Source organism: Filicampus tigris, chromosome 8 (assembly GCF_054856515.1).
Source record: "Filicampus tigris isolate MCC_2025a chromosome 8, RoL_Ftig_1.0, whole genome shotgun sequence".
In the NCBI taxonomy this organism is placed as follows: Eukaryota; Metazoa; Chordata; class Actinopteri; order Syngnathiformes; family Syngnathidae; genus Filicampus; species Filicampus tigris.
Genome location: NC_141224.1, coordinates 18,474,068 through 18,488,637, shown reverse-complemented (window position 1 = coordinate 18,488,637; position 14,570 = coordinate 18,474,068). Strand labels below are relative to the sequence as shown.

The following is a 14,570-nucleotide window of genomic DNA, read 5'->3' as shown; positions in this document are numbered from 1 at the left end:
TAACCGTAATTAATCTATGATTGCTGATTATACAGAAAGGATACAATTTGCATTCATTCACATTCTTCATTACAACGGAAACATTCTGACATCACAGCATGTAAATGGTCAAGTCCTGTCAATCCCAACCTCCTATTTTATGTTGCAGCAGTTGCAACATAAGGGGGAGTGAGCTAACAGTTGTTGATTGTAGCGCTTCATCATGCATCATTTACATAAAACAATCCACTGAGGATTATGGCTGACCTGCCAAACAAATAGTATGTGTATATTTCCAATGCTCTTCCCATTTGTCAGCCAGAATTTCTTTAAATATGTCGTAGAATGTGAGCATGGGAACTAACATAAAATAGACTTACGGTACGTGGTTACAACTAACCTTGATGTTTGCCAACTCCTTTAGCAATACCAAAATGACCCACGGTAACAGATGATAAGGAAACAACAACCTTAAAATACGGCTTGAGATTTGCCTCAATGAGCAGGGAGAGAGAAGCCCGCTGGGTTAGCTAAGCAACACGGAACAGGTAAGGCACAGCTATCTACAGTACATACAATTTTAATATTTCATATTTCAGGGCATATGGGGGAATAATGTCTGTACCTAATCATACTTCATAAAAGTTATATCATATTATAATAATAAAAAAAAGCACATTAATAAGAAGGATACTACAGCAGATGCTGGGCTTGTTAAAGAAGAACATCGACATAATATAAAACACTGTTAATATTACATTTGCGGGCAATGATTTATACAACAGTTTTAACAAATAACACTTCACACCAACTTTCCAGATCGTTTAGCGAAGTAATAGACTTAAGTCATTCGCCACAGTACCATCAAATATTGTCAATTGTGCATTCCGATTAACCTTGGCTTCAAAATTCCACTGAGACATGATTGGTGGTCCCCTGAGATGGTTAAAAAGAGGTGGATTTTGCTGCTCATATTCCACAAAAGCAATATTAATCAGAATGCCGTCTTTCAACTAGTGGGCCTCCATAGAAGATATCCTTGAAAAAAATATGTATGGGTTGATTTCCCCCTTTAAGGAAAGGGAGATAAATGGTGCCTGGGAGGCTAGTCCCACAAAAGGTGCGCTTATCATCTCAATGTAGGTGCACTAAGCAGATATAATTGAAGTAGAACGTTTTCTGTTTGTGCAGTACACATAGAGAGCTGTGAGGGGAACACAGCTGACTGCTGACACCAACAGCATGGCAATGAAGACTTGACCATAAACAGGATAGTCCGTCACCACCGTCTTTCCCTGAAACAAACAGATACAGTACATACAGTTTGTGGTCAGCATTCAGCGTGCAATTAAAGTTGGTCATCCAACAGTCAGTCCGCACGTTCCATGTACGTGATCCATTTCTTGTCATTGGAATGCAGTCATTTAAAAAAAAGAACTACTGTATTTTCCGGACTATACGTTTTTTTCATAGTTTGGTTGGTGCGATTTATACTCTGGATTGATTTATGTGTGAAATTATTAACACATTTGTACCTGTATATCATTTCACATGTTGTTTTAACCCACATAAAGAAATATAAAGATAAATCCTTAAAGCTATTAAAATGCATGAATAATTTAAACCGTGTTAAATCTAATATAAAGTAATTAAAATAATATGATAAAAAGCCAAAGAAAATTTGCCGTGCCTGTGGTCTTGCACACACGTACGGAGCGGAGAGCGGAGAAGACAAACAAAGAGATAATTACGACCGAATACATAAATACTTTTGGAGACTTGGAAACATTCTACATGGTCGGTGATAAATAAAAGACTTATTTAATCGATCCACGACCATTTTGGTGAGTTAAAAGTTATCTTACCGGTTGTAAATTCCTCATTAGTGCTTCGTTTATACATACATTGGTTTACTGTTTAATTTGTATGTTTTACACGAGGCATGTTTTTGGGCAGCTAATGGGTCCTTTCTTTATGTTGATTTATGTCGGGCATATTGTTGGACAGCTAAGGGGTCCTAACTCGAGGCGTTTCGAGTCTGTTAGCCGATAGCCGTCACCAGTAGAAGCCAGCCGTTTTCGTCGTTGTGTACGCGCTGGGATTGAGCGAGTTGTTGAGCTCTGTGGAATGGATTGGAGTGCTACTGAAGCCACGTTGTTCCCTATCATTGTGTCCGGTCATGCTCTTTGATTCAAGTGACTGTTTGGATGAGGCGCTCCAGTGAATCCCCCCAAACTCACATACAGTCCTAACTCTCCGCATCATTACCGTAACTTTCTTGTAATTCTACATGTGTGAATGTTAGCTAAATGTTACCATCGTAGCTCAGTGGATATGATGTGTACTAGGCACACAATTTTATTATTTTGATTTATATGGACACATTTACGCGACGGAGGGCGGGGGGCGTTGTGAAACGTAACGTAAGCATACTGTTCAGCCTGTTGTTGTCTCTATTCTATTTTTATTTTAAATTGTTCGTCATTTAAATTCTGAACGACATGTCTGTTCTTGGTGTTGGGTTTTAGCAAATAAATTTCCTCCCAAAATGCGACTTATACTCCAGTTGCTTAATTCATATTCCACAACCACCGATTTATATATGTTGTTTTCTTCTTTATTATGCATTTTATGGCTGGTGCGACTTGTACTCCGGAGCCACTTATAGTCCGGAAAATACAGTACAAATACACAAGAACAGTAAGGCCAATTCCTCTCGACTGAAAAATTTGCATTGTACATAAAAGGATGAATATGAGACATACAAACTGTTCAGCTTCCAACTTCCAAGCGTTTACATCCGGATATGTTACACAAGACACACATAGTTTTGCGAGCAAAACTATTGGAACAGAGAATGCACCAAAAATAGCAAATTAGGTTTATTTTTTTTCATTGCATCAAGCCTGTGATGATTGACAAACCTCTGCACCATTGCTTTATGTTTGGTGTTAGGTTTCCATTCATACTACCGGTAGCTATCTTTCAGTTGCTCTTTGTTTTGGGGCATTACTTCTTTCAGGAACCTATTTTGCAAGTAAAATGCATGAAAAATTTCATTGACACTGTACTGAGTAAAAAAACAAGTTTTTCAGTCTTTTGGAGAGGAATGCACGTTACCTGGATGCCTGGCCATTCCACTTCAGGGTTTGACCATGGAATAATATTTTGTCCCCCTTTTGCAGTTGTAATATTGGGTTAAGTTCAGAGCGCCCTCATTCTTCCACACCAAAACCGAATACAAGGGTTGTTCGGATCACGTATTTCAGGTCCGAGTCTTTAGGTTTTGAGATCTGTGATCAGCCGATACCCTGATCCAATACCGATTCGAGTCCCGATCCGATACGTCGGCAATGCATTAAGAAAAAAAAGTGCGCATCCAATTTTTCTGAATATTGAAATATACATACATCCACGTGTATTTTATATGTTGTAATATATATTTGTATTTTGTGGACCATTCCACCAAATCAGTGCCCCTTTCTTTTTGTAATACTCAAAATAAACTCAAAGTTTGATATTTTCTGCCTCTTTTTTTAGCACAAAATTTGATGCTACACGTGTGGAACAACTCAATTTCTTCATCTCAGAACTTGTTTTATCATGTCAGTTTTTTGTACTGAAACTCTTAGTGGGTTTTAGCCATGACATTTACACTAATTGAATTGTAACTAACTTTAAACACAATATATATCAATGTGCTGGACGCTTTGTAAAAATGTATTTTCATGTTATTGCCTGGGCATGCTAATGGAACCAATGTGGTTGAATGGCCCATTAGGTATTACCATAGAATGAGGGATTTCTCAGTTTCACACATTTGATTTAATGTTGTGAGGATAAGCGGTATAGATAATGGATGGATGGATGGGGTAAACAATACATTTACATCGTTATGCTTGTGCAGGCTAAAATGAATGACCCTCTGAATAATTTTTAATGATTTTTTTTTTTAATCAGGCCTGATGACAATGAAATGTGCATATTTCAGGCGACTTTTATTTTGAAACGCCACATCAGATTTGTATGGGACTTGTTTTGGTGACAGCTGTGGTGGTCCAGTGTCCTCCAGAACTAGTCTGGTATCACGATAGCTAAAGCACATTTTTTAATGAAGTTTTAAATTCAGGCCTGATGACAGTGAAATCTGCACATTTCAGGCCACTTTTATTTTGAAATGCCACATCAGATTTGGATGAGACCTGTTTGGTGAACAGCTGGGGTGGTCTAGTGTCCTCCAGAACTGGTCAGGTATCAGGATAGCTAAAGTATATTTTTTAACGATTTTTTTTAAATAAGGTCTGATGACAGTGAAATATGTATATTCCAAGGGGCTTTTATTTTGAAATGCCACATCAGATTTGGATGGGACTTGTTTTGGTGATAGCCGGGGTGGTCTAATGTCATACAGAGCTGGTCTGGTATCATGATAGCTAAAGGATCATTTTTAATAAATAATTTCATTAAAATCACGCCTGATCACAGTGAAATATGCATATTTCAGGCGACTTTTATTTTGAAATGCCACATCAGATTTGGGTGGGACTTGTTTTGGTTACAGCTGGGGTTGTCTAGTGCCATACAGAACCGGTCTAGTATCATGATAGCTAAAGGATCATTTTTAATGATTTTTTTTTTTTAAATCAGGCCTGATGACAGTGAAATGTGCATATTTCAAGTGGCTTTTATTTTGAAATGACACAGATTTCGATGGGACTTGTTTTGGTGGTCTAGTGTCATTCACGACTTTTCAATGTCAATTTGATTAGTTTGAATAAAAAATAAAAACAAATTGTACTTGCAGACATATATCCAGATTTCAAATACGCTTCATTTTTCATTGCATCTCAAGATTCAAATGAACCATTCTACATTCTCTCAAAAGTGGACTAGCTGCGTTATAACAGAGATCTTATTTAATATATTGTAGCGTCTTCCAAGAACACGCCCTCAGACGTAGTATAATTAACGCATTTTATTAGTCCAACAGACTACTGTGGGCCGCAGCCGACGCCAACGCAGTACAGCAACCGTTAAATTCAAAAAGTGTCACGGCTCCCTCTCCTTCGTCCTCCGCTGCTCCTCTCTCGCCCGCACCTCCTCCCATATAACGAACCGCGCGATGCATTCATTTAGCCTCGGAAACAACAACAATAACACGGCAAAACACACATTAGACCACAACACAGATAACATAGATCATATTTATTTCTAACCCGAAGGATTGACGTCCAGTTCAGCGCAATGGAGTATTTTTATTCTGAAGGGGGCTTTCGCCGCTCGTCAGCGACCTATTACCGTAATGCCTGATATAAAGGAAATTAGGGGAGGCTATCTTGACTTCATCTTTTCGAGTGGAGGCTGGCTTGACCGCAGTCAGCTACGTACTGTACATGCGTGACTTCTACAAGCGACACTATTGATTTATGACCTCGTTAAATGCAACGAGTGGAGAACAAGCTTGTTTGTCAGTAAATAATTTGCAGTCGTTAAACTTCTATTTGAAGTTACGTCATTTGGACGTGTCACATTTGCTAACTTATCCGTCGCGCTTCTCAGCTGTCTCAACTCGATGCCGTTTTGCGAGGAGGCAGGCTTCTGTATATCAGGCAAGGCGGACTTATTTTAAGGAGTATCCTTTTGGTTTGCCTCTCGCTTCAAACAGGCTATGAAGACAAACTCACTGCAGCTGTCTCTGCCTCGCTCACTGCTATCTGCGGCGCAGGACAGCGACGTGCGCTGTCCGCAGCAGAGGAGCGTGACGTGTGTTGCATGTGTGGGGCACACAAACTACATCGCGCCAGAAAAAAAAAGTCACACTACTGTGTTATGTGAAACTAAGACACTACTGTACTATTTGGCAATATATTTGCACATTTAGTTTATTTTGTAGCTCTGTGACCTTTTAAATGTTCAGAAAATAATAAAAACCGGTCTTTCTCACCCGATACCGGATCAGCTGAAAATCACGTGATCGGCCCCGATTTCCGATCACGTGATCGGATCGGGCCAGCCCTACCGAATACAGTATATAGAATCTTGCTATGTGCAGTGAAGCACTGCCAGGCTGGAAAACAAAGGATGTTGCCCAAACCTTTTTCCAAAACTTTGGAAGCATACAGTTGTTCACAAGTTCTCTCAGTTGAAACAATTAAAGAGACACTTGGATGAGCTTAACATTGGTACCTATATAATAGGTTTGCATGTAAAAATGACATCAGTACTAAAATGCCCCCGCCCACTCCCCCGACCCCCCAACATGACTGTCGTGATTTAAGGGCTTTTTTGTGATCAGATTTACAAAAAATTGGCCCGCCCCCTTTTGAAGCTCGGCTTGTTATTTTTTCGGTCTCAGCGGTCTACGTTACGGGAGGGAGGCAAGTGTGGTAATATTGCTAGCTTTGTCAGTTCTGTTGTCTAAAACGGCAACCGATTGCCACCAAAATGCAAATGCACATTACTACTCTTTAACTTTACATTTTCATATGATTTTGTGCAATAGTGGGAACAAACTTTTTATGTGCCAGGAGGGAATATAATTGATGTTTTGTTTATATACCGTACTAAAAAACTTGAGGTACCAGTTTATGCAGTGCAACACACTTTTACATAAAACTAAACACAATGCAAGCTAAGGTACATATTGTGCTGTATCTATAAAAAGGTGGAAGCTGTACTGTAGTAAAAATGCAAAAGTTATTTACACACATTTAAACATTTTGACAGTTTCTCGTAATGGAGTAATACAACACATGTTTACCAGCTCCTTGTCCCATGCTTGGTATGTGGGTATCCCTCCTCTGATATAGTTGACAATATAGAAGATGACGAGGACTATTATGAGAAGGGGACTGATTACCCCCCACATGATCTTCAAGTACCAGTTCGGACGGTGGCCAAGCATGTCTTCTATGTCTTTTTCGAATCTACAATGAGCGGATGATCATTTCAGCAAGTATTACATTGTCATTGTTACATTGTAGCTACTAAAATGCAAAGTAGCAATGTTAACATACAAACCTTTTAATTCCATAAAGGTAACTGACAGTCAGAATCTCAATGAGGACGATGAAGAGCAGGGAAAAAGACGCTCCATAGTCATTGAACATAGTAAACCAGTAATTTCCGGATGGGGTGGTAAAGGCTAGGCCGAGCAGCATCAAGATTAGACATATTATTCCTGCAAGGAAAACAAACAACACACAGGTAATGCACAGCCCAAGTGAAGGGGCACTTTGGGAGTGCGATGGAGTTTGGGGCATCTCAGCTGATTACCATTCAATCACTGACACATGGCGGCAGACCACCAGAAATCCTATTTCAAACTACATACAAAAAAGGACAACAGCAGTTAAGCTGCTGTTGGAATGTTTTGCAGGTCTCTAGGGCATAAGTCCACTTAGCAATTTATAAAAGAACCACTTACTCAATGCGGCATGGCATGGCATGGCATCTTCCAAACCGCTTATCCTATACAGGGTCGCGGGGAGGTGCTGGAGCCTCTCCCAGCCGTCAACGGGCGAAGGCAGACTACACCCCGAACTGGTCGCCAGCCAGTCGCAGGGCACACACAGACACCGCCACTGAGCGGGAATCGATCCCACGCTGCCCGCACACAACTCAGGCGTGTGTACCACTACACTATCAGTGACCTGAATCCAAGTGTACGGTATAACTACAAAGCAATACAAGGGCAGTTCAAATTAACTTTCTAATAATGAAATTCGCACACTGGATTTGAACCTTGATTAAAACATTTAGCCCCCAATACTATTTGACCTGACACAATCATTTATGTAATCATCATTTATTTATAAACTAATATCTGATACTGATACCATTGTGCATCATTTTATGTTGTGCAAACAGGCACATTTATTTCCCCATAGCATCTACCAAAGAACCACCCCCCCCCCCCAAAAAAACTAATGTGTATCGAACAATATCTACCCAAGTCTTACCGTTTAACACCTCATTGCTAACTTTGGACAGTATCTTGAAATCTCGTAGTGAGGTGTTGATGCCAGTCATTATGCCCAGCATGGTGCCTAATCCCAGAAGCAGAAGCATGAAGAAATACAGCACTGACCATAACTGAGGCAGGGGCATGTTTTGAATGGCGTCACTGTACAGAATAAAAGCAAGACCAACTCCTTCTACTGCCTGAAACAGATGAGAGAGAGAAAAAAAAACTGAGTTCAGTGATAAAAGTTTATGACTCCAATCTACCTTCATTTTCCCTGCAGAAGATTGTATATTAAGATGGACTTTACTCAAGAAAAAGTAGTAAAGGGTAACTCTCTCACCCTAGCACAATCATGTAACACAGGCATCTTGGATTGGATATCAATAGTGGGGGTTTTGTTCATAAAATCAAGAAACAATAACCAAAGATTGATTATAAAACATTGTGACATCTAGCATTTGTTTCATCCACCCATCCGTCCATCCATCTCAAGAGTCCCGCAGGCAAAAAAGGCCCGATAGGACTCCTTCTTCAGCTGGACAGCATCCCTTACTGCTGGTGTCCACCAGCGGGTTCGGGGATTGCCGCCTTGACAGGCACTGACCACCTTGCAGCCACAGCTCCGATCGGCCGACTCAACAATGGAGGCATGAAACATGGTCCACTTGGACTCAATGTCCCCTTCCTCCCGGAGTAACTCATAAAGTAACTCGGAATCTAAATTACTTAAGAATAAGTAAAGTAACGACTAAGTTACTTTCTCAAGGTTACTGTGGCAACACCGTTGACATTAATCAAGATATGTGTTATAATTAACAGACAAGAGCACGCTTACAGATAATTAGGTGTGAAAAATAACTTTTGACAACCTACAGCAAGAATGAAAAGTGTAGCGCTAAGAGTTTGAGAGACAGTTGTTGGTTGTTAATCATGCAAAAATTGACACATGCAGCAGGAGAGGAGCGATTTCACCAACAGACTCTCATCTATATCAGGCAGGCCAACCAACCATGCATTAATAAAAATCGAAGAAGCATTTACTATGTCGTAAGACCAATGAAAGAGGAGTAGAATGTTAAAGAACATACTGTGTCTAGTTCATCATTTAGGTCACAGACTTCCAGTTTATTGTCAATTTCAGCAAACTGCTCCGGGTAAGTTGCATTGAGTGTTTTAATCCAGTCAAACACATTGTTCATGTTGATAGTGTCCTCTGCCAAATTAAAGGTATTTAGCAGCAATATGCGTGTCCTGGAAGAGAAAACAGTAATACTGTTCACTCTTTCAACACCAGACATCAATCATACACATTGATGAGCAAAACATACTGTGCACTCACCTCTCCAGGCAGTTCTCATAGTTAACCGTGGCTTTAAACCCATAGATGGAAAAGGTGACGATGGAAGCAAAGATGGAGGTTCCACTGTTGATGAGGGAGACAATGATGGCCTGGTGCTCAAAATTATAGTTGTACTGATTGTAGCTGGAAAAGGCTATGAGCCACCCAAATCCCAAACCCAGAGAATAAAAAATCTGAGTGGCAGCATTTATCCATGTATTGGGATTGGCCAGCAAATGAATCAAAATGTATATAACACATTCAGACACAAATTGTATATTCTCCTTAGCTGTAGTAGAAACATTATGACAACAGTAGGTGAGGCAACGTCAACACTTAACTAATGTTTTTTGTTCATCTAAAGTACATATCATGTAATAATGGCCTAATTAAGTCATCCTTACGTTGGGGGTGAACATGTACGTGATTCCATGGATGGCACCAGGTAGAGTCAAACCCCGGATGAGGTAGATAATGAGGACCACATAAGGAAATGTGGAAGTGAAGTAAACCACCTGCAGACAGAGTCAAACATTTTCATGCTGTCAACCCTTTGAAGAATTAATGCCGCACTCATTTTGTGTTGTTGTTTTTGGGCTTCTATACGACACATATTCCAAAAGAAGGAACAGATGAGAAGCAGAGATGGGCAGCGACCCTCCGTCCGCGGTTTCTGTCTTGCATATTCAATCGACCCACGTGGTCCTAGATGGTCGGAGTCAGCCAACCGGCGTCGAGAGCTGACTTTACCGATACCGCGTCACATTTCACCGATAACAACGCTGTGCGTGTGTGTCAGTTGTTTTTGTTTGATATTTTTTCTTTGTTTGGTGGTGTGTCTGCTCGTGCGGCACCTGCGTGTGACGTAAAGATTACGTAATCTACGCCGATTGGCTGTCGCCGGCGAAGGACGGGCCGGGACCACGTGGGTGGATTGAATATGCAGGACGGAAACCGGCGACGGAGGGTCGCTGCCCAGCTCTGATGAGAAGTATGATGAGAAGAACAATGTGAAAAAAAACCTGGACAATACACCAAAGAAAGATTAAGAAGGAGGACTCATTTATTTATTTATGTCGTCAGTTCTTATCGAGGACACAGCAGTTATTCTTTTTTGTTGTTTCACTGCTACGCTTGCGCTTGAGCCGCGTCTGCAAACTTCTCCTACCTTCCCAGATGACTTCACTCCACGGATTATGAAGAGGTAGGTAACCACCCAGGCCATCAGGAGACACAAAGCCTGACCTGTATGGATGCCTCCATTCTCTTCAATCGAAGAAGAAATGTCCAGTGTTTCTCTAAAAAAGAAGTACTGGGTTGAAGAAGCCTTTTGGCACTCTTCTACAGGTCCGGTCAGATTGGAATTAACAGGGCAATCTGACCAGGGCAGGACTGACTGTGAATGCAAATCAGTGAAAGGTTAGTCTCAAGGATTTCATGAGCTCAGAATTTCATACAGTCTAGTTTTATCCAGTAAATTATTTAGTAGCTCACTTGGAAAGAATTAAAGAGGTACCAGAAACTCCATGCATTGATGACGTTGTAGTAGAGGCAAAGATACACGGATGCAACAATACTAGCAACACCTGAAATAAGAGATTTAAGAAATTTAAAAGATTAAGATTAAGAGATTTAAAAATTTGACAAGACTTAATTAAATAGCTCATACTTCACAGTCACATGCCTACCTCTCACACACACACACACCCACACACCCACGCACACCCCCACACACACACACTCTCGCACACACACGCACGATCCCGCCACCCCCCCACACACACATATTGTAAAACTAATAGTTAATGATAGTTAAACACCTGATTCCTAACACTATATTACTCACTAAAGTCAATAAACAAAGAAGTATACATAATATAACAGAACATGTAAGAAGGGCAAACTCTGGTATTGAACCTAGTGAAATACATTGTGAGAGTATTCAAATTCATATTTCCGTCTGAGGGAGTGACATCATTGTATTGCATTGGCGACTCACATATACAGTACATGACCAGCAAGAGGAAGGAGAGAAATTTACATTTTCAAGATGGAAGTACAGTCAATATTTTGAGTTTATCAGCTAAAAAACAAAAATATGAAGGTTTGTTGCACACTCGGTCCGCCTCAGAGTGCAGAGGCCGTGGGTTTGAATCCGGCCCTGGCCTTCCTGTGTGGAGTTTGCATGTTCTCCACATACCTGCGTGGGTTTTCTCCGGGTACTCCGGTTTTCCTCCCACATCCCAAAAACATGCATTCTAGGGTAATTGGACACTCTAAATTTCCCCTAGGTGTGATTGTGAGTGCGGTTGTTTGTTTGTCTCTGTGTGCCCTGCTATTGGCTGGCAACCAATTCAGGGTGTCCCTCGCCTACTGCCAGTTGGGATAGGCTCCAGCACGCCCGCGACCCTTGTGTGGATAAGCGGATTGGATAATGGATAGATGGATGTTGCACACTTTGTCCTTTGTCCTGTCAACAGAGTGTTATCTACGTACAGTAGCTTAAAAAAACTACATCTAAAAAAAAAAAAAACAACAATAACAATAAAACAAACAGATCGCAGGGCAGTATGCATTAAAGTCACACCAGACTGTGTGACTGCAGGAGGTTCCCAAACATATAATACACATTATAACAACATTAGAAATGTTGAGTTTTGCCAATACAACAGTAATAGTCAGATGTAGATATGTCATTTTTGTGTTAAGCAGGATTGTCAGTATCTCAACTCAACTTTATTTGTATATTATGTTAAAACAACCATTGCTGCATACAAACCGCTGTATGTAGTCAAAATCAGTCGTACAATAAAAAAGGCGAGTTTTAAAAATGGCCAAGAGGGGGCTCGCCTAACATTTAACGGAAGGTCATTCCAAAGGGAAGGATTGGCAACGAAAAAAACTTGATCCCCGCTGAGCCTCCTCTTTGTTATCGGTACCTCAGTAGCGTCTGATCCGCTTGACTTGAGGAAACGGCCGGGTGTGGAGGGGTGGAGGAGCTCAGAGAGGCAAAATGGACAGAGACAATTTAAAGATTTGAAAACAAATAAAATATTCTTAAAATTAAGGACAAAATGTAAAGGTAGCCAGTGAAGGGAGGCTAGAATTGGAGTTATGTGCTCCCTCTTACGAGCACCAGCTAAGAGGCGAGCAGCAGCATTTTGGACAAACTGGACATGCTTGAGGGAGGACTGGTTGATTCCAAAATAAATTGCACTACACTAATCCAGCCGCGATTTAACAAAGAAATGGATTACTGTTTCTAAGTGCTGTTGAGAAAAGAGACCTTTGCCATCTGCCTAAAATGAATAAAATGGATTTAACAATAACACACATTTGCCGGGCCAAATTAAAATCACTGACCTATTTTAAACTCAAGTTTGAGATTGTTGGATTGTAGTAGAACAATAACAAGTGGACATTAACTGACAAACTGGACGGCAGCGGGCAGTGAAATGACGATATATTCTGCTTATTTTCTCTTTGTTCTGTTCCATTTTAATCGGCAAAGTTACTGCCATGTTGAAATACACTGTTAGGAAAAAATCTAGTCAGGTTCATACATGTACATTTACAGTTCAAAATAGTTCTGAAAATGCAGTAACTATCTCATTTTTCAATATAGATATGTGCGGCCTATATAAAGGTCCGGCTTGTATATGTTTTTTGTCATTCGTTTTTTAGAAATAGAGTGGGTCCGGCTTACATAAATGTGTTGTTTATAGTCCGGAAAATACACTAGTTAGATATTTGGTGATGTAGCTCTAAATTGTAAGGCTAATATGTTTGTTTCAAGTACTTACCCACTCCTCCCAAATATGGGTTAATAGCCGACCAGGCCCCAATGCTTCCCAAGCGCATCTTTTGACCAATGGCAAGCTCGAAGTAGAATAAGGGCACACCTTCAATAACCAGCATCAGCAGATATGGAATCAAGAAAACCCCTGTTGGAGGAAAGCACAATTAAATATAGTCTTTACTCGGTTCTATATACAGTAAGAAGAATCAAATACAATTTAGTATTTTGTAATTTCCCCAGATTCTTTATCATTTAAGGTAATAATGCAATTTTAAAAGTTCACAAGCACAGATCTTTGCAGATGAGCGACTACTAATGTACTTTCCAGTGCCAAAAGGCGTGGTCTAACCACCACACACATAAAAACCTTAACCATTCAAGAATAGCAGAGAAAACAATATACAAATGCACAACAGCAATATCACAATATCACATTCCCTCAGTTAACCTACTTCTGCTTCAAAGCTGACATTGGAATAGTGGTTACAGAGTAACATTTACGAGCCAGAGCCATTGTGTTTTTATTGTACTTGAGGTTATGTTGAGGTTGCAGTTATGTAAATCTAAGGCTTACAAACCTAGGAATTTAACCCCAAAATACTACAAACATGTATGTCCTACAAATATGGCATGCCACTCAATATATATTAGTTGATAATATTGTTTATTGTGAACAACTCATTCACTAATCCATCTCTGATATCAAAACATGCAAAAGCAAGCTCTTGGACTCTCTCACAAACAGGTGTGATGTGTGGCAACTGAACGTAGACAAAATAAACATTTGGCTGACCTTTAGAAGACTTGTGGGCGGTGAGTGTGAGATGCCGACGAATACATACTGTCTGCTTCCCGTTCCCACTACACACAAAATTTTGAGGTTCCCTATTATATACTGTCGAGTTTAGGTGTGTTCAATCCGTTTGGACATCCATAGCAATCACGACCTGTCGCGTTCCCCTGCATGGTCTCATGACCATACAGTTTTGTCCAGGGCAGACTAAGTGAGGAGCTATTGCTGTAATGATTAATAATGTAGACAAAATTAATAAAGTATATTGAAAAAAACCTTTTGTCGTACACTGTCAATAACGTGTACAACAGGGATCCATTTGTATAGCATTCAGTGCTGTGAAGTATTTCCCCCCTTGTTTCATGCATCCTTTTGTGAATGGGAGGACAAAAAATGGATTGATAGATGGATGCCAAATACTGTATGGAATTCAGTGTTAGGTGTTCGTATAATTTTGCACCTTATGCCCGTACGTACTTCACTGAGCGGTGAATGCTTCACCGAGCCATGCCGCTCTGTGATGAAGCCATGATGAAATTATCAGCATGTGCTCATTGGAAAGGTAGACAACTGAGGTGTTGTTGCTTCCAGCCTCCTATTGCAGAGTGGGACCTTTTAATTCCAGGGTCTTTCGGTAGCTTGTGTTTGAAGCGGGGTTGGGGAGGGCCAAAGGAATTTGCATGTGTAGTTGGGT

General features: G+C 40.4%; 1 protein-coding gene across 1 annotated transcript; it reads right to left on the bottom strand.

The window, feature by feature from the left end:
- Positions 1–240: 240 nt before the first annotated feature.
- On the bottom strand, positions 241–13,597 carry LOC147143968 (sodium- and chloride-dependent transporter XTRP3-like). Its single transcript, XM_086037796.1, has 11 exons — positions 13,585–13,597; positions 13,088–13,228; positions 10,779–10,870; positions 10,453–10,680; positions 9,689–9,799; positions 9,285–9,526; positions 9,034–9,196; positions 7,941–8,142; positions 7,000–7,159; positions 6,740–6,905; positions 241–1,274 (listed from the first exon to the last, which is right to left on the bottom strand). Exons 1-11 carry the CDS (start codon positions 13,595–13,597, stop codon positions 1,128–1,130), a joined length of 1,665 nt encoding a protein of 554 aa, XP_085893922.1. The 3' UTR covers positions 241–1,127.
- Between the last annotated feature and the right edge of the window lie 973 nt (positions 13,598–14,570).

Excerpts from the sequence above, each read along its gene's own strand:
- LOC147143968 (XM_086037796.1), bottom strand. Across the intron at positions 9,197-9,284 it reads TATGAGAACTGCCTGGAGAG|GACACGCATATTGCTGCTAA; the intron begins GTGAGTGCACAG and ends TTTCTCTTCCAG. Across the intron at positions 6,906-6,999 it reads TACCTTTATGGAATTAAAAG|ATTCGAAAAAGACATAGAAG; the intron begins GTTTGTATGTTA and ends CGCTCATTGTAG.